This window comes from Gobius niger, assembly GCF_951799975.1.
Source record: "Gobius niger genome assembly, chromosome: 21".
NCBI lineage: Eukaryota > Metazoa > Chordata > Actinopteri > Gobiiformes > Gobiidae > Gobius > Gobius niger.
In genome coordinates, this window is record NC_136872.1 from 1,154,311 (window position 1) to 1,173,943 (window position 19,633).

Sequence of the window (19,633 nt, forward strand, 5' to 3'; positions counted from 1 at the left end):
CAGCCTTAGGCTACTACGAGTTTCTTTATTTTTCAGATTAAGTGGTTTGGTGAAGTTGCGTTTACCGTTTATAGGGTTAATTATAGGAATAATTTCAATTTTACAGTGTTCTTTGGGGACATAACACAAGTTTATTTTTGTTGTAACATTTTTCTAAATGCTTCATCACACAGAAAATCAATGTGAGCGAAGTTACCATATTTGGTTCCTTGCCCTAAACTTTGTTCTGGTAAAGAACGAAGTTACCATATTTAGTTCCTTGCCCTAAATTTCGATCTAGTAAAGAACGAAGTTACCATATTTAGTTCATTGTCCTTTAATGGGTAAAAAAAATAATACAAAGGTTTATATATAAAACATACAAAAAGTACTTTCAGGTCACACCTGTCATAGGCAAGAGTTTTGTAATGTAATTGTGCTTTACGTGCAGTGTGTGGGGTTAGTCACCTTCAATATGGTTTGCCTAAAAACTTTACTAAAAATCACCTTTGACAACATGAAACATGGTCCTTGTTTTTTTTTGTCAAGAAAATACTGTAAATGTGAATAATAGGTGCAACAGGCAAATGTCCAAATATGGACAAAACTAACTTAACCTTAGACTTCAGTGAGTATGATCAAGTATGGTCCCTGCCTTTTTTATACTGTAATTTCACTTATTTCACTATGTCCTCCAAAACCAACACATATATGATGGATGGAAATTAGCTACAATCCGGTGTGGCGTGTTTACATGCATGAGACCCATGTATGTTCATTAACATGCACTGTCCCAACCAAATAAACCAATAAATAAATAAATATCACTTCAAGATTCAAAATTCAAGATTTTGCTTCATTTTTTCCCCGAAAGTCCACAACAATCTCTTTTGTCTTCTCCACATTTAGAGAGAGATTGTTCTGTGAGCACCACGTGGCCAGACTGCTCACTCACTCCTGTAGTTTGACTCGTCTCTGTTGCTGATGAAGCCCACCACTGTTGTGTCGTCTGCAAACTTGATGAAGAGGTTTGAGTCGTACTTTGGAGCGCAGTCATGGGTCAGCAGAGTGAACAGGAGGGGGCTCAGCACACAGCCTTGGGGAGCCCCCGTGTTCAGTGTGATGGTTCTGGAGGACACGTACAGCCTGTGGTCTCCCCATCAGAAAGTGATGTGTTGACCCCCAGGTGGAGCAGTTTGTGTATTCGCTGCTGTGGGATTATAGTGTTGAATGCTGAGCTAAAGTCTAAAAACAGCATTCTAACACAGGAGTCCTTTGTTTTAAGGTGAGTGAAGGCTGCAGTGGAGATGGCATCTTCAGTTGAGCGATTGGACCGATAAGCACAATTATTCACCAATAAAATGTGAGTTTCATCAACTTACCATGGTTAGTTTTCAAGTCATGTAAAGAAATGTACCATGAATTTAGCCAGGGTCTTGGAATATTACAGGATCATTGTCAAAAATCAAGGCAGTGTATATGAAAAACTCAGTGCAGATCGCAGAAGGCAATGGCTTACAAAAATCAGACAGGACTTTTCCAGCAAAAACCTCAGCAACGTTCATGTCTGCTCAGTCCACTTTGTGTCTGATGTGCATAATTAGGCCTATGTGATTATGTGTATAAAATTTAGTGATTTTGTGACTTTTAAAAGATAGTTTCACTCTTAATTACAGCACTCAAAAAAAAAGTTCCCATGCATGATTTATTAGGTGTGTGTTTTCGCTTTATAATATATGTGTATTACTCAGTAGTGTCAGAATCAGGTCAAGAGAAACAAGATGTGTTTATGGTTTTAATACTTAGGCATTTCATATATTTTTCAATCCAACACAACATACATCAGAGAGCAAAAAAGGAAACGGACTCTAACGTGGGGACCTGACGCCTCGGAAGATTCCATACAGCAGTTGGCTGACAAGGAGACAGGAAGGATTCCCAGCTTATGGATGCCTCCAGAAATTGCGGAGTGAAAATAGTGATCTTAGGAGTCAGGTTTCATCTGCAGATTCAAAGTTTGACATTGACTATTTTAGGGGCAATCATGAACACTTGACTGGCTAACCATCCTTTGCAGAGTTGTTGTGTTTGAAGATAAACCTTTCATTCCAGAAAGTCTCACATTAAACAAGTTCCATGTTCTGACTCTCACGCTTATGAAATGAAGACTAACTCTGTCCAACATGTTCTTCAGTAGGACCAGCTCTCTCCAAGAAATCACAATTGGAAGCGTCCACCATCTCGTTTCTGATGTTGTAGAGACGTTTCACTTCCACTGTTGCTTGCACGCAACAGTCGTAACTGTACACACTGTAAGGGGAGGCTCCAATAAAGGCATAGTCAGTGGAGATAATCAATCCTGATGGTTTTATACACCTGAATATTATGGAATGTATTTTGTTCATTGTGTCTGCTCCATGTAGTTGCACCTGTTGGGAATGGTTTTGTCCCTGAGTAGCACAGTCTTTTCTAGTGAAGTTGATGGTTCATTATTGTCACATGTGCAGACTGCTTTTGCATGTGAAGCCGGCTTATTCCAGAATTTATCTATCTATCTATCTATCTATCTATCTATCTATCTATCTATCTATCTATCTATCTATCTATCTATCTATCTATCTATTAAATACAGTATAAAAGAAATTACGTCAATTGCGTATGCTGATTAACGTGGCTTTGTTATATTACCAAATATGCTTTACAGCACTCTTGTAAAATAGATTTTTGATCTCAATTAGATTTAAATACAGGTTTGAATGATTGGATTGAATGGAGTATTTTAACAGGTATTTGATCTCTTTTATCTTGGGGGCCAGAGTGCCGGATTTGGCCCCCTGGCCCTACGTTTAGTGAACACTGCCATGATGTGTCCAGATGAGAGCGCGCAGGGACGGAAGTCGAAGTCGTTGCAGTTGCAGCACCTAACTAATAATTACACAACGGAAATATTATCGTATCGATGTCACCGACTTGACAATCTCAAATAAAATGTCTAAAACAGATAAAAGATCACCTCGTTTTCGTTTTTTGGCGCCGTTTAACCACGTTTAACGACGTGGGCGGAGCTAAGGGCGGAAGATAAAACCCCGCGTGAGCCCTTCCTCTGCCCACTTCCTCCTCCGACCTGACCGAGGTAAGAACTACCCAGTATTACGCTTGTTAAACCGTATTTTAGTGTTGTACTTTCTATGCGCTCATCCACACGTCTGTCAGACACTTCCATGCACCTCTCACTGCAGCTTCAGGCTGGTTCTGGACAGTTTGAGATGGTCAAATCCGGCCCTGGAGCGTTAGCGCTAGCTTGGTGCATCGGCAGCTATGAGGCCGCCATGCCGCTCAGTCACAGTTGAATCTTCTGCCATCCTGCTCAGACCTGAGCCCCATCCTCGTGCCCGTCTCTAATGTCCGCGTGTCTAACCGCAGTGCACGGATATCACCGGGTATTTGATGGAGAAAGCGTTGCATTCACGCACACGTTGTCACTTCTCGTGCCACGGCCTTGTGCGCAGTGTCTTTTCATGATGAGACTTTTCACAGACCTGTACTGAATTACTGTGATTGCATCTTAACTTTCTGAACGGAGACACTTGATCGTGAAATAAGTGATTTTTGTATAAACCTTTTGCACCGGTCTGATGCAGTGAACCGTTTGTGTTGCAGGTCACGTGAAGCTGCGTCCCAGAACATGGAGGTGAGTCGGAATGACTCTTCAGCTCAAATGCTACAGTGATGACTTTATTGAACTCTCTCACTGAATTTACTTGGAGACAGCTCAAATATAAGCCTGAGTAGCAGTTTTAGTGCACGACCTGGCTTTATTGGCCCATGTTAGCCAGTCCCTCCAGGATTTCACGGGCATTTTTAGTCACTTTTGCGGGATCAAACTCCTGATTTCGGCCATTTTTCCTAAAAGTTTCGATGAAAAGCTGCAAAAAAATGTTCTGCTTAAAACGATACATTTTTACAACTTTTTTTTTGTATTTTACATCAGTTTTAATCAAAGATTCTGGGGAGTGATAAAAGACTTAAAATCAGTTTTAGATAATTGTATCATTAAAGAAAGTAGGCGGGGCTAAAAGATGCCTGTTTCTGTGAGCGCACGGTCTCACTCCACACACATCTGATAAGATAGAGCCATGAATGAGAATCAGAGAACAGACCAAAGGACCAATGTTTATTTCCCACATCCACATCGAGCCTCGGCTCCGGCTGTGACTCCTAAAGTTCATGCAGTAAAAGCACCACTCATACACACGCCACCGCATCATGGGGGAAGGAAGCGTCCACACGCAGCGTTCAAAGGTCAGATAAAGCCTAGATCACCAAATAAAGATCCAGTAGCAGAGAAGCAACTTGGGACAGATCAGACAGTAGGATCTTTTGGCTATTCGCGGGCGGCAACCAACAGTTTGGGTGCATACGGCCACCTACTGTACCATGTGTGTCGCAGGATGCTACTCATGCTAGTCTCTCGCAGTGACGGGGACAGATGGTGTCCTCTACTACATACGAGTGGAGTGATTTGAAAGACCTGTATTACAAGCACGAATGCCGTTGCTATTGGCAGCGGTCATTTTCTCAGAGGTCCTATCAAATGGCTCATGTCTAGTCTCTAACGTCTGTCTTAAACCATTGACTTCCTCCTGGAATAATGTGATATGTCCTGTTTCTTTCAGGCTGCGACTGCTCAAAGCGTCTGCTCCAGGTAAAGATCTCTCAAAATGGCCGCTCCTGGTGCTGAGTGCAGTGATGATTCCTGAACTCTCTCTTGCTGAATTGGCTCTTGAAGATACCACTTTACCAGATTCTGAGCATCACCTGTTCACTGTGAACATGTCCACATGAGGGTATTGGATTTAACGATTCCCTGTTTCCCTTCAGGGTCTGGACAGACATTCAGGAAGTGTCCACGGGTGAGTGATGGCTCAGGTCCAGACTAGGGCTGCACAATATATTGCAAGTTATTTGGAGAAATTAAACTAGGTCTATTAAGTGGAAATGATACAATCATTAACTACATCTAGAAACATGATTACTTGTGAATTATACTATTTTTGGAATGATTTGGTAAAATATTGCAATGAAATTGTGCAGCCCTGCTTGAGATTTGTGAACAAAGTGATGAATTTTCAAATAGACAAGCATATAGCTGAGTCCAGTGATGTCAGTTTTCTCTGATCAGCTCTGATTTGATTGCTGACTTGGTTACGTCGCGGCACATTCTTAAAGGATTTGTCTTTCAGGCTTTGGGTGGAGCTGATCCTTCTGGCTCGTATCACCGGTGAGTTTCAGATCAAGTTGAATGTTGTGGGTGTCATGATGATTTTCCAAAAGACAAGCATATGCCTGACTCCTGATGTCAACCTCTAATCTGAACGCCCTTCAACACAACATGGCATATTAATGGGTCTTTTGGGGCGCTGACTGTTGTTTCTGCTCTAGGGAGTAAATGGACTTGGACTGCACAACTGTGGTTCTGGAGAGGAGCAAGTACGTATGACCGTTAAATTGGTTTGAGTAATAAACCTGATCGCCGCCTTGACTGAGCATGTTTTCTCTAGTTTAACTTCCCAAAGCGTCAAAATGGCGACAATCAGTCGAAGCTTTTAGATTTGGGTAACACTGAACTGGAGAAGACTTGTCTGATTAAGAGGTTTATTACATGGAGTACTACAAGACTTCCCCTAATACCGATCAGTTTGGGTGCCTCTAGTTCCCAATTCCGGTGCATGTTTGAGAGGATGAACGGGTTAACCCCATTTTTCTGGACGACAAAGTCTTATGGCAGTTTGTCACCAAAGCCCTGATCAAACTCAGTCCTGTGTGGTGGTTCAGGTGTATCAGGCATGGTCTTAAGCTAATGTTTGTCATTACAGGTGCCATGTTTCAGTCTGCACCAGGTAAGCTCTGCTCCCACATGTGCTGGGGCTGCATAGGACACTGTCAATCATCAACTTTTTAAATTTTCTTTTGGCCAACTAAGCATGTCATGATCTACTTAAATACTGAGAGAATTTTAATTACCATCTAATATCCATTGAGTGTCATTGTGCAGCCCTATGCGTCTGCTGTTCAATGATGATGATACTTAGCTCACTTTGAATGCCAGTGAAACGACACGAACATCTGAGCACAGTGGAGGCCCTCAGACTCCAGGCGGCTGCTGCCCAGTCCGTCCTAACCAGTGTGTATGTCAACAGGTCCAGGCTGAGGTCTCCTGTGGACGTCATGAGGTGAGTGTTAACAGTGTTTACACTCATGATGATACTGAAGATGATGAGAAAACTTTGGAATCTCGTTCGTCTGAGCTCCTGCTGAGAAATGGAAATCTGACTTCAGACTTTCTAAAGTGGGGCTCGATGCTTTAATGTCTGCACTGTGCTCATGAGTCTGTGTCTTCACAGGTGCTGACTGGACCTGTTGAGGCGGGTTCCCTGACTGCTGGATGGGAACCTCAGTCAGGTGAGCAGCTTATTGCCTTACTAATTCAACGTACATAATATGAAGAGTGTACTCTTGAGTTTAAAAGTAGCATGTGCCACTCAATAAATCTTCAAGAATTATTGATGCGCAAATGGAGCTATTAACTTTCAGTGCATTTTATTTAACCTGGACAATGTGTAAACTTTAGAGATTTACACCAGTTTATAGCTTAAGCTTGTATCAATGGCGCATTATTTCTATTCTCCTGTCCCTACTGAAATGTGAATCACTTCAGTTACTTGGTACTCTCAACTTGTCTAGATACTTAAACTTTAGGCCACTATTTACTTGTAGTCCAAAGTAATCGGGTGTTTGACTACACTACCCACCTGTTTTGTGTTTTGAATTGGAGTTAAGAGAACAAATGTTCCTAATTGATGCTATGGTGGCATCTGTGCTGATGACGCCCGCACACGTCTGACTCCAGGTGTCAGTGCCAGAACCTGAAAAGGTGAACCCACTGGTGCTGCCCTGGGCGAGGGCTGAACGCTTGTTGGGGTTCCAACTGTCTGAACAGAGGCCATTCTAAACACAAAACAGTCAACTCAGTTTTCCCTGGCACTCACATAAATGTGTTTTCAGGACCTGCTACCTGGATGGACTGCTCTTCCAGGAGCTGCTGATGAGGTGAGAACAGTCCATGGTCCTAGGTGTTTGTGGAGAATGATGGATGAGTTCCGTCAGTTGAGTCCAGAGGAAATGCTTTGGCCCGATCAGACACTGAGAACCCTTGTAAAGGTGTAAAGTGATCTCCGGTAACCACTGCTCTGATGGACTGATAACTGAAACTTTTAACTGATCTCCTCTCCATACATTAAAGTAATGTGTGGTTCTGTGACCCGGCTAATTTCCGTCTGTGTTCAGGAACTCATGGAAATGGTCCTCACCTGACAGAGTGATGGGACTGGCACTATAGTGTAGGTGAGTAAACGAATGGTCCCATGTAATTTGTAGAATAATCCTCCTGGTAATGATGAGCGTCTTATACCGCCCCAGTCTGAACATTCATGACTGATTGGTATCCCCTCTGATCCAGCTGTAATGTACCAGTGTCTCTCCTGAACGTCACCTAACAGTTTGGACTGTCTCATAGGTTTCTGCTGTACTGGATCCTGGAGCTTCCATTTCCAACTGCAGTGCGTGGTGAGCATCTTTGTAAATGAAGTGGCAAGTAAAGCCTTTAATTCGCTCCATGTTTCGTGTGGAAGTGAAACTTGAATGTAGAGCAGGATGGTTTATTCTGGGTGATTTCAATATTGCCAAATCACTGATGTTCCTATTTTATCACTTGTAAGATGACTTTGAACATTTTGCCACAGACTCTGTTCTTGGTGTAAAGTTTGGAGCTCATTGGTCACCAGACTTGTTGAACTAGATAAATTGGGTGCATTAGCTCAAATATGGAGGCCTTGATTGTGATAATGATGAGCTGTCTTATACCGCCCCAGTCTGAACATTCATGACTGATTGGTATCCCCTCTGATCACAAATGAACTCATTTAGGAAGAGTTTGTTTAAAGCTACATTTTCTAAGCGTTTGTTATATTTCAGGTGGCGATGTGCCCGGCTCCCTTGGACCGATCACATGGTAAGGATTTGACTTGTTGGAAAGTGGAAGTGATTCTTTTCCGTTGGTGTTTCTAAAGTCTGATGTTTGCAGGTGCTGTGGTTTGAAGAGGACACTGCAGACAGACGGTGTGTACGCTGAACCTTTAGCAGTCGATTTACTGGAGAAGTGATGAGCCATTACCGCTGTAGTCTGAAATCTCATGACCGATTGGTATCCCCGCTGAACTGATCTCCAACACTGAACAAGCTGATCTACTGGAGGCTACCATGGTGTTCTAATGCTCTTCTGTTTCTGCAGGTCAGGACTGCTCCTGGATTCAACCGCTCATTTGTTAGAACAATAAACACTTGAAAAAAAGAGTTCTAGCTTTTTCATGTGTAAAGAGTTCCAAACTTTAAGGGTGTTAAAATTGCTGATTAAACAATCAGTTTAGTTCCACTTAAGTAACATGTTTAAATGTCTTCCAAAAGTTTTATTTTAAGCCAGGGGTTACCAACCTTATTTCAGCCGAGGGCTACTTTCAGAGCATTAAGTTGTTCGAGGGCTACCAGTTAAAAACAAATCCTAAAGACTAACGTTCACTTATAGGACATTGACCCCATATTATATTTAAAAAAAACTTTATTTTAAACTCTTGCTGAGTCACAAGAACCGAAAACTAATTTTAATTATATTCAAGAAAATGGAAGTGACTAGGGTCACTTAAGTCCCAGGGGCTACTGGACATGCCCCATAGGGCCCCTGGGTGACCCCTGTTAAGCCCGTTGTAGGGCAGTGTTGTGACATTCACTCTTAAAGTACATGCACACACGTGTTAAACTACCTGAATTGCACAGACGTGTATCGTAATTTCACTATTACATTCAAACTGCCGACTGAATCCTGCAATACAAAGGCAAACCTAATTGGATTTGGGATTATAAAAATCATAGAGCAAATTATAAAGTCCATACACCTTCCTACCTTAAGTCTAAAGCCAAATGCATAAACTAATCAGACAAAACTTAACATTTTGATTGGAAACTCAGTCACTTTCAAACATTGGCTTATGGAGAAGATAAATGCCACATTTCATGCTTGTTTCACCAAATGAAGTCTTCTACATTTAGTAACACTAAGCTTGAGTACCCCAGGGGTCCAGGCCCTTTTGCTCCATGCCCCTGAAGTGCCCTTTTCCCTCCAATGAACCTGCCCTGTGAACATGTTGGTTCATCGTGTGTTTTCGGCAGTGAGAGCAGAGGCCTCTTCTACACAGAACGATCTCTGCACCTTGTGCTTCAGATCGCTCTTTATTTTGTATCAGTCGGCCTCATAATCCTTATTAACATAGCTGAAACCACTGGAGTTTGTACTAGCACCGACTAGGGGTGAGCTGCGATAGTCATAGGATCTGACAACCCTAATCTGGGGCTCTAACCAAAAAAAAAACCTCTTACATTTAGAAAAAGGCTGGAGGTGTTAATACATTTCAAATGTATTAACACCTTGATAAGTTTGGGTGTCCTCAGTTCTGGGACACAGGTGAATGAATAATCTGCTATAAAATCTTAGACTCTACCTTTAATTTGTAAATCAACAGTTACAGAAACACTTGGATTGATGAGATTGTTTGGGAGAATAGACCAAAACCAGATCTTCTACCTCACAAACTATCAAGAGACGGGGATTCAGAATAATCCCAACATTGTTCACTGTAGCATCATGAGCAATGATGCTACAGTGAACAGGAGTCATTTATTAAAAACAGTCCAACATGTTAAAGATTTAGAAAGTCCAGGGTGGTGCTTCTGTCACCCAATAAGAGCCGAGGAGCAGGCCTCGCTAACATCTCAGTCTGCAGTGAAGATCCGGGCCGCGATGTCGTCCAGCAGCCAGTCCACCCCGGTCAGCAGGTTCTCCCCGGTCACAGCGCTGCAGCCCAGGATGCACCAGTGATGACTTTTAATGTCGTCCAGAGCCAGCGCCTGCTCCAAACAGAGGACTGGGGTTAACCGGGACGTCCACAGAAGCACCACCATTCATTCACACACACTCATTCATCCTGGCCCATTGTACATGTTTTTAGTGGTCATTTCTAATAGTTTATTTTGAATCATAACTAAATGCCTAATGTCATGAATGTGTAGAATCGTCGTAGTTTTATACATCTGATCATGATTTTAGCCAGAACAAAACTCTGTGCTCAAACATGACAGTGGCCAGCAGATGGCAGTACGTGGTCCCAGCACACACACACACACGCGCGCGCACACACACACACGCACACGCACACGCACACACGCACACGCACACGCACACGCACACGCACACGCACACGCACACGCACACGCACACGCACACGCACACGCACACGCACACACGCACACACGCACACACAGGGGCGGGTTTGCATCAGTCTGGAACATAGACAGTGTAAATAGCATGGACAGAGGGTGCCCCATTACTGCAGGCTAACGAAGCTCAGCCGTGTTAGCAATTTGAAGGGTTTTTGGAGCCAGCTGCATTTATAGAATTGCTGGGTTCAGGTGACATCACAGCGTTATCTAAAGGCCTATACTATTATATAGAGGAAAAATTATTTTGTTTTTGAGGAAATTGTTGGTCTTGTACAGAGAGATCATGGACCCAGTGACTGATATTATTGATTTTTTTTAAAAAATTCATATATTTTCTTTTTAGCTGCGACTTGTGAAAGTGTAATGTTGTTAATAGGAAAAACTGGCTCCTGCCCCCGTTGGGTCCGATGACATCATCATATTCTACAACCTGGATCAACATCCAACATGGATCTGTTGGTGAGGGCCCCCCCCCCCTCACGACAGGCACAAAAGGCCTCGTCCTTTTAACACATCACACAGTATAGGAGGTAAACATCATCCACCAAGTCAACTAGTCAGGGCAGCTGGGCGGGGCCTCCACCCACTCTCCACAGGACACTATACACTCTGGCTTTTGAACCACCTCACTAGACAGGGACATGTCATTGATCTAATATCGATAATAAATAGTGGATAGTAATGACAACAAGGAAGTGGCAAGATGGCAGATTATAAAGTCCAATATGACTATAATATGAAATCGGACATTCACTGATAATGACAATTGTTATGATAAATAATAACTACTAATCACATTTATTACTATTATTTATCAGCATGCTGTGTTAATGATATGAAATGGTAAAACCTCCTTGTGCTGCAAAAGTCTGTTGATTGTATGTTGACAATTGTAACTACAGTAGGATCAAACTTAACTCCCAAATACATATAGGTATATATTTGTGTTCTGAAACTGATATAGAATACTCAGAAAGGATTGTATTTTGTGTATTTAATGTAAATGTAAAAGTAATGTATAACTGTAGCATCATGAAGTGCAAATGTAATGTACATGAACAAGGGGTCGACTCCCTTTGAGCTTCCATTAACTGATTGTGACACTTTGGAGAAAGAGAAAATGTGAATTGCTCAAATAAACTACACAAACAAACAAACAAACACATGGAGGTCAGAATGACAAGTCTGAGTTCAATAATGACTTAAAGACAGGAGGAGAAAATGAAGAAGGAGAAGAAGAGGAAGAAGAAGGAGAAGAAGGAGAAGAAGAAGGAGAAGAAGAGGAAGAAGAAGGAGAAGAAGAGGAAGAAGAAGAAGAAGGAGAAGAAGGAGAAGAAGGAGAAGAAGGAGAAGAAGAGGAAGAAGAAGGAGAAGAAGAGGAAGAAGGAGAAGAAGGAGAAGAAGAGGAAGAAGAAGGAGAAGAAGGAGAAGAAGAGGAAGAAGAAGAAGAAGAAGGAGAACGCTGGCGACATGAGATGAAGTGGTGAAGCTGCTGTGATTTTGTGTTGTTTCAAAGAGGCTGAGGAGATGAAATACTTCCTTTTAGTCTGACAAGCAGCAGTAACTGTAGATCCAACACAGTGGACCCAACATGTGTGCACCAGCCCCACATAGAGTTTACATCACCAGCCACCACTGGATTTAACAGTCTTCCACATTTCAGTGGCACATTACAAATATGGATCTGTGATTGGATCAATATTAAACTTTTCGATTTTGGCATTGGCTTGCAGCAGGGTCCCAGACACTTCTGCTTTGAATAGGAAGTAGGACAGATGTGTGTCCTCAGATGTGTGTCCTCAGATGTGTGTCCTCACATGTGACTCACCTCTCGAATGGCCTCTTTGGACAGTGCTCCTGGAAGGTCCTGCTTGTTTGCGAACACGAGTAACGTCGCTCCGGCCAGTCTCTGCAGGAGGAGAACACCTGAGTACTATGAAGTATTGCATTGAGACAAAGATCCAGTTTACACAATCACCTCCAGGGAGAACACTGAAATACAAGTGTCCCATGAAATTCAGAACATGTTAAAGGGATATTTCAGGATTTTTGACATAGGGCCTCATTTCCTAGTTATCCAGAGTGTTGCTGATTTCTGGAGATATTTTTTTGTAATTCAAGAAGTTCTTATACTGTATTTGAAGAGTTTCGTGGCGCTAGGCTAATGCAAGGCTAGTGCATTTCTACGATGTCAGCTAGCCTGCATTAAAAACAGTGTGACCCGCTCCACAGAGCACCTGAGGCAAATCACTTATAACACCAGACTAACCATATACATGTCTGTGTCCGTAGAATCATTTTTACCATTTTGCATTTAAAATACCTTATATTTGAGCTTCGTGGTTGTATAAGCTAGGGATCTGCTAGAAAATAGTCCCTCAAAATGCGATCATTCATGTGATGCAGGTCAGTTATATTCCAAACATGATTCTATGGACACAGACATGTATATGGTTAGTCTGGTGTTATCAGTGATTTGCCTCAGGTGCTCTGTGGAGCGGGTCAGACTGTTTTTAATGCAGGCTAGCTGATACCATAGAAATGCACTAGCCTCGCACTAGCCTAGCGCCACGAAACTCTTCAAACATAAGAACTGCATGAATTACAACAAAAAAAAACCCTCCAGAAATCAGGGCCTCATTTCCTAATTATCCAGAGTGTTGCTATGTCACAAATCCTGAAATATCCCTTTAATAGGGCTCTAAGCTACAGGGTTGGCAGTTTTTTTTTTTTTTTTTTTTTACTGTTGTTTACAAAAGATATTACATTAAAGGTTGTTATAGAAATCTGAACCATTAACTGTTTACATACAGTGACCTATATTCAGTGAGCATTACCTCATCTGTTCCTTCTAGATAACTTCATTAAAAAGTCGATATTAGTGCGTATTTGACCTTTCAGTGACCCACTGTATGGGTTATTAGCTTAGTGCCTTTACTTTCCATCCCAGTGGCTCCTATGATGCTTCAGGATCAATTTTATTTCAGTTTTCTTTAGGATTTCCGGCAGGTTTTCTGAATGGAATGTATATGTAACCATGGATACGGTTTATCAGCAGAGAAAACCTAAAACTACAGATCCTGGAGTGTCCTACAGGCCATCAGAATGGTAAGTAAAGGCGCTATACTAACCACCCAAGCATCCGCTGCGTCACCGAAAGGTGTTTTTTTTTTTTTTTACATTAAAAGCTGTATAGTGCACCTTTAACTAAAACCCTTTGCTAATTGTTGATTCCAATTTCAAGGCACGCAGCCTCAACACCGAGTCTGCGGCTAGGTTTGAAGTACGGTGTCTGCAAGTAAACCTTTGTTCCATGACAATACAACAGACTATTCAACAGCTTTGGTTGAACAAGGGCAGAGCAGACACACACATCCAAGAAACACCTAGCACCACGCAAGAGCTAGAGGTTAAAGTACGAAAACACTCACACTCCCCAAAAGTGACTTGTTTTTCCGTAATCCAACAGCTTTGCCACGTCATTTTTAGTGTAAAGCCTTTGACTTGCATTGCCCGCTCTGCTGTTACGCTCCATATTATGTTTGTTCAGTAATACTGTATTTAAATCAGACTCTTTTCCCAAATAAGATCCTAAATCTAAAGAAGTGTTCACGTGAAAGAGCCATTCAAAAGATCTGACTCAGTCCTGATCACTGGCCTGGCCCTGTACCTCCTCCAGCAGCAGTGAGCTCAGCTCCTGTCTGCAGTCGTCCAGTCGGAGCCGGTCTGCACTGTCCACCACCCACACCAGGCCGTCCGTGCTCTCGAAGTAGTTCCTCCAGTACGAGCGCAAGGACTTCTGACCCCCCACGTCCCACATGTTCAACTTGTACCTGCAAAAAACGATCAAACCGCCCTCCAGTTAACCACAGCTCGTGCACAATGATGCTAGATTCCAGAATGCAGGACAGTGGGCAAGGAATTCAGGTTCATTTTCCCCATAGACTTCCAAAATACATATATTACAAAGGTCCTGGTTCAGTCAGACTTATGCTGCCTGCTCGTGGGTGTAGTCTTAAAGGTCCTGGTTCAGTCACAGACTTATGCTGCCTGCTCGTGGGTGTAGTCTTAAAGGTCCTGGTTCAGTCACAGACTTATGCTGCCTGCTCGTGGCTGTAGTCTTAAAGGTCCTGGTTCAGTCACAGACTTATGCTGCCTGCTCGTGGCTGTAGTCTTAAAGGTCCTGGTTCAGTCACAGACTTATGCTGCCTGCTCGTGGCTGTAGTCTTAAAGGTCCTGGTTCAGTTACAGACTTATGCTGCCTGCTCGTGGCTGTAGTCTTAAAGGTCCTGGTTCAGTCACAGACTTATGCTGCCTGCTCGTGGCTGTAGTCTTAAAGGTCCTGGTTCAGTTACAGACTTATGCTGCCTGCTCGTGGCTGTAGTCTTAAAGGTCCTGGTTCAGTCACAGACTTATGCTGCCTGCTCGTGGCTGTAGTCTTTAAGGTCCTGGTTCAGTCACAGACTTATGCTGCCTGCTCGTGGCTTTGGTCTTAAAGGTCCTGGTTCAGTTACAGACTTATGCTGCCTGCTCGTGGCTGTAGTCTTTAAGGTCCTGGTTCAGTCACAGACTTATGCTGCCTGCTCGTGGCTTTGGTCTTAAAGGTCCTGGTTCAGTCACAGACTTATGCTGCCTGCTCGTGGCTGTAGTCTTTAAGGTCCTGGTTCAGTCACAGACTTATGCTGCCTGCTCGTGGCTGTAGTCTTAAAGGTCCTGGTTCAGTCAGACTTATGCTGCCTGCTCGTGGCTGTAGTCTTAAAGGTCCTGGTTCAGTTACAGACTTATGCTGCCTGCTCGTGGCTGTAGTATTAAAGGTCCTGGTTCAGTTACACTTATGCTGCCTGCTCGTGGGTGTAGTCTTAAAGGTCCTGGTTCAGTCACAGACTTATGCTGCCTGCTCGTGGCTGTAGTCTTAAAGGTCCTGGTTCAGTCACAGACTTATGCTGCCTGCTCGTGGCTGTAGTCTTAAAGGTCCTGGTTCAGTCAGACTTATGCTGCCTGCTCGTGGCTGTAGTCTTAAAGGTCCTGGTTCAGTCACAGACTTATGCTGCCTGCTCGTGGCTTTGGTCTTAAAGGTCCTGGTTCAGTCACAGACTTATGCTGCCTGCTCGTGGCTGTAGTCTTAAAGGTCCTGGTTCAGTCACAGACTTATGCTGCCTGCTCGTGGCTGTAGTCTTAAAGGTCCTGGTTCAGTCACAGACTTATGCTGCCTGCTCGTGGCCGTAGTCTTAAAGGTCCTGGTTCAGTCAGACTTATGCTGCCTGCTCGTGGCTGTAGTCTTAAAGGTCCTGGTTCAGTCACAGACTTATGCTGCCTGCTCGTGGCTTTGGTCTTAAAGGTCCTGGTTCAGTTACAGACTTATGCTGCCTGCTCGTGGCTGTAGTCTTAAAGGTCCTGGTTCAGTCACAGACTTATGCTGCCTGCTCGTGGCCGTAGTCTTAAAGGTCCTGGTTCAGTTACAGACTTATGCTGCCTGCTCGTGGCTGTAGTCTTAAAGGTCCTGGTTCAGTCACAGACTTATGCTGCCTGCTCGTGGGTGTAGTCTTAAAGGTCCTGGTTCAGTCACAGACTTATGCTGCCTGCTCGTGGCTGTAGTCTTAAAGGTCCTGGTTCAGTTACAGACTTATGCTGCCTGCTCGTGGCTGTAGTCTTAAAGGTCCTGGTTCAGTCAGACTTATGCTGCCTGCTCGTGGCTGTAGTCTTAAAGGTCCTGGTTCAGTCACAGACTTATGCTGCCTGCTCGTGGCTGTAGTCTTAAAGGTCCTGGTTCAGTTACAGACTTATGCTGCCTGCTCGTGGCTGTAGTCTTAAAGGTCCTGGTTCAGTTACAGACTTATGCTGCCTGCTCGTGGCTGTAGTCTTAAAGGTCCTGGTTCAGTTACAGACTTATGCTGCCTGCTCGTGGCTGTAGTCTTAAAGGTCCTGGTTCAGTTACAGACTTATGCTGCCTGCTCGTGGCTGTAGTCTTAAAGGTCCTGGTTCAGTCACAGACTTAGGCTGCCTGCTCGTGGCCGTAGTCTTAAAGGTCCTGGTTCAGTTACAGACTTATGCTGCCTGCTCGTGGCCGTAGTCTTAAAGGTCCTGGTTCAGTTACAGACTTATGCTGCCTGCTCGTGGCCGTAGTCTTAAAGGTCCTGGTTCAGTCACAGACTTATGCTGCCTGCTCGTGGCCGTAGTCTTAAAGGTCCTGGTTCAGTCACAGACTTATGCTGCCTGCTCGTGGCTGTAGTCTTAAAGGTCCTGGTTCAGTCAGACTTATGCTGCCTGCTCGTGGCTGTAGTCTTAAAGGTCCTGGTTCAGTCAGACTTATGCTGCCTGCTCGTGGCTGTAGTCTTAAAGGTCCTGGTTCAGTCACAGAGTTATGCTGCCTGCTCGTGGCTGTAGTCTTAAAGGTCCTGGTTCAGTCACAGACTTATGCTGCCTGCTCGTGGCTGTAGTCTTAAAGGTCCTGGTTCAGTCACAGACTTATGCTGCCTGCTCGTGGCTGTAGTCTTAAAGGTCCTGGTTCAGTTACAGACTTATGCTGCCTGCTCGTGGCTGTAGTCTTAAAGGTCCTGGTTCAGTCACAGACTTATGCTGCCTGCTCGTGGCTGTAGTCTTAAAGGTCCTGGTTCAGTCAGACTTATGCTGCCTGCTCATGGCTGTAGTCTTAAAGGTCCTGGTTCAGTCACAGACTTATGCTGCCTGCTCGTGGGTGTAGTCTTAAAGGTCCTGGTTCAGTCACAGACTTATGCTGCCTGCTCGTGGCTGTAGTCTTAAAGGTCCTGGTTCAGTCACAGACTTATGCTGCCTGCTCGTGGCTGTAGTCTTAAAGGTCCTGGTTCAGTCACAGACTTATGCTGCCTGCTCGTGGCTGTAGTCTTAAAGGTCCTGGTTCAGTCACAGACTTATGCTGCCTGCTCGTGGCTGTAGTCTTAAAGGTCCTGGTTCAGTCAGACTTATGCTGCCTGCTCGTGGGTGTAGTCTTAAAGGTCCTGGTTCAGTCAGACTTATGCTGCCTGCTCGTGGCTGTAGTCTTAAAGGTCCTGGTTCAGTCACAGACTTATGCTGCCTGCTCGTGGCTGTAGTCTTAAAGGTCCTGGTTCAGTCAGACTTATGCTGCCTGCTCGTGGGTGTAGTCTTAAAGGTCCTGGTTCAGTCACAGACTTATGCTGCCTGCTCGTGGCTGTAGTCTTAAAGGTCCTGGTTCAGTCACAGACTTATGCTGCCTGCTCGTGGCCGTAGTCTTAAAGGTCCTGGTTCAGTCACAGACTTATGCTGCCTGCTCGTGGCTGTAGTATTAAAGGTCCTGGTTCAGTCACAGACTTATGCTGCCTGCTCGTGGCTGTAGTCTTAAAGGTCCTGGTTCAGTCACAGACTTATGCTGCCTGCTCGTGGCCGTAGTCTTAAAGGTCCTGGTTCAGTCACAGACTTATGCTGCCTGCTCGTGGCTGTAGTCTTAAAGGTCCTGGTTCAGTCACAGACTTATGCTGCCTGCTCGTGGCCGTAGTCTTAAAGGTCCTGGTTCAGTCACTTACCCTCTGTGCTCCAGAGTCTTGATGTTGAAGCCTAATGTGGGGGAGATGGTGCTGACATCTTCACCATTGAACTTCTTTAGGATTGTGGTCTTTCCTGCATTATCTAGACCCCTGAATGCCACACATTAAGGAGGAAGTCACTAAAACTGGGACTATTGCAAAGGAAGGGTGGTGCTCAAAGGTCAAAAACATATCATGAACATATAGAAGGATATTTACGTGTGTTACTGGGCCTATCCACATGAAACAAAACACAAAAGCCTTTTCTCAGTGAACGACCCCCTGCCCCTCAAGAAGTGGAGATGATTCAGTGTGTTCCAAACTAGCTAAACAAATGGTCTCGTGGATCGCCTGTGTCCCGCTAAACACTAGCTTGGACTACTTCAAATTCATGTTTGGTTTGTCCGTATATTTGGTGTAAACTTAAGAACTACAGTGATGTTCAGACCAAATAGTGGTTGAAACCGAGATGGTTAAAAGAGAGGCCTAGCACACGAACATAAACAGAGTACGTGTAATAATAATAAACAGAGGCTACTCCTCAGACGGTAGAAGGATACAGCATGAGCAGCCGCATCTCCCGCTCCTTCTGCTTCAGTTTCTTCAGGATGGTGAGCAGACCCATGTCCCCTCCTGTCCGCGTAGATTCCTGCGTTTTGAGATGTTTTCTCCGCTGTTTTGTCAGATATTTGGCTGCGCAGATGAGAATGAGGCTGCACTGCACACCCGGAAGCGCCTGCAGCCACGATCCCGCCCCCAGCCGTGTCTGATTGGCCCGCTTGTCTCAGGGCGAGCGCTGATAGGCGGAGAGCCGGTGGGGCGTCGGCTCGTCAATATGCGGCATGTGAGCGCCATCTTGTGTGGATATCGGGTATTATTATTATTATTATTATTATTATTATTATTATTATTATTATTATTATTATTATTATTATTATTATTATTATTATTATTATTATTATTATTATTATTATTATTATTATTATTATTATTATTATTATTATTATTATTATTATTATTATTATTATTATTATTATTATTATTATTATTATTATTATTATTATTATTATTATTTCAAAGTGGAATAAATAAATATGCCAATTTCATGGGCAAGCATATTCGGCAGGGAAAACAAAAAGAAAGAAAAGAAAAAACATTTATTTTCAATCTGTATTTGCTTATTTATTTAGCCCGTGCCACCATTTGACATTAGAAAAGAACAATATTACAGGGTTACATTAAATTGGCAAATAGTCTCAACTTAGCCTGTAATGTCAGCTGTTCAAGTAGACCCGTGTTTGAGCTCTGCTGTCATCATGGGATCTACAGAGCCCGGGGATCATTGAGCCAGCACAAATAACATTAGCCTATTCTCCCAAGACAAGGCAAGCTTAATTATTTGTATGGGAACAATTCTTCGCAATAGAACATCATTTATATAGAAATACAAATACAAGAAGGCAGATCAAACCAACCCATAAAGCATGAATCTAGTTACATTCAAGAGAAGATCAGATAGGCTGTAATAGTCTGCTTTCATGTGCACGGCTAAACAGAAATGTGATTAAAAGTGCTCAGCTCCAAAAGGCTCGACAGAGAAGCGTCACCACGTCCGGGCACTGGTTCAAGGAGCTCTTCTCAGCTGTTTGTGTTGCCCCACAGCAGAACAGTCCATTTTATTAAGGCCACACACTGTAGTTTCCCTTCAGGCCCGCCCCGCGCCCTCTCTGCCGCTAAAGCGGAGCGTT

General features: G+C 43.7%; 1 protein-coding gene and 1 long non-coding RNA gene across 2 annotated transcripts; one reads left to right on the plus strand and one right to left on the minus strand.

Annotated features, from left to right (window-relative positions):
* Positions 1–5,793: 5,793 nt before the first annotated feature.
* On the plus strand, positions 5,794–7,608 carry LOC306980929. Its single transcript, XR_013794071.1, has 6 exons — positions 5,794–5,879; positions 6,180–6,212; positions 6,384–6,441; positions 7,045–7,089; positions 7,327–7,383; positions 7,556–7,608. It is a non-coding gene; the product is annotated as an uncharacterized lncRNA (long non-coding RNA).
* Positions 7,609–9,755: 2,147 nt separating this feature from the next.
* On the minus strand, positions 9,756–18,627 carry arl2 (ADP-ribosylation factor-like 2). Its single transcript, XM_079580501.1, has 5 exons — positions 18,446–18,627; positions 17,886–17,996; positions 14,039–14,201; positions 12,197–12,277; positions 9,756–9,996 (listed from the first exon to the last, which is right to left on the minus strand). The coding sequence occupies exons 1-5, from the start codon at positions 18,508–18,510 to the stop codon at positions 9,862–9,864; spliced, it is 555 nt and encodes a 184-aa protein (XP_079436627.1). The 5' UTR covers positions 18,511–18,627; the 3' UTR covers positions 9,756–9,861.
* Between the last annotated feature and the right edge of the window lie 1,006 nt (positions 18,628–19,633).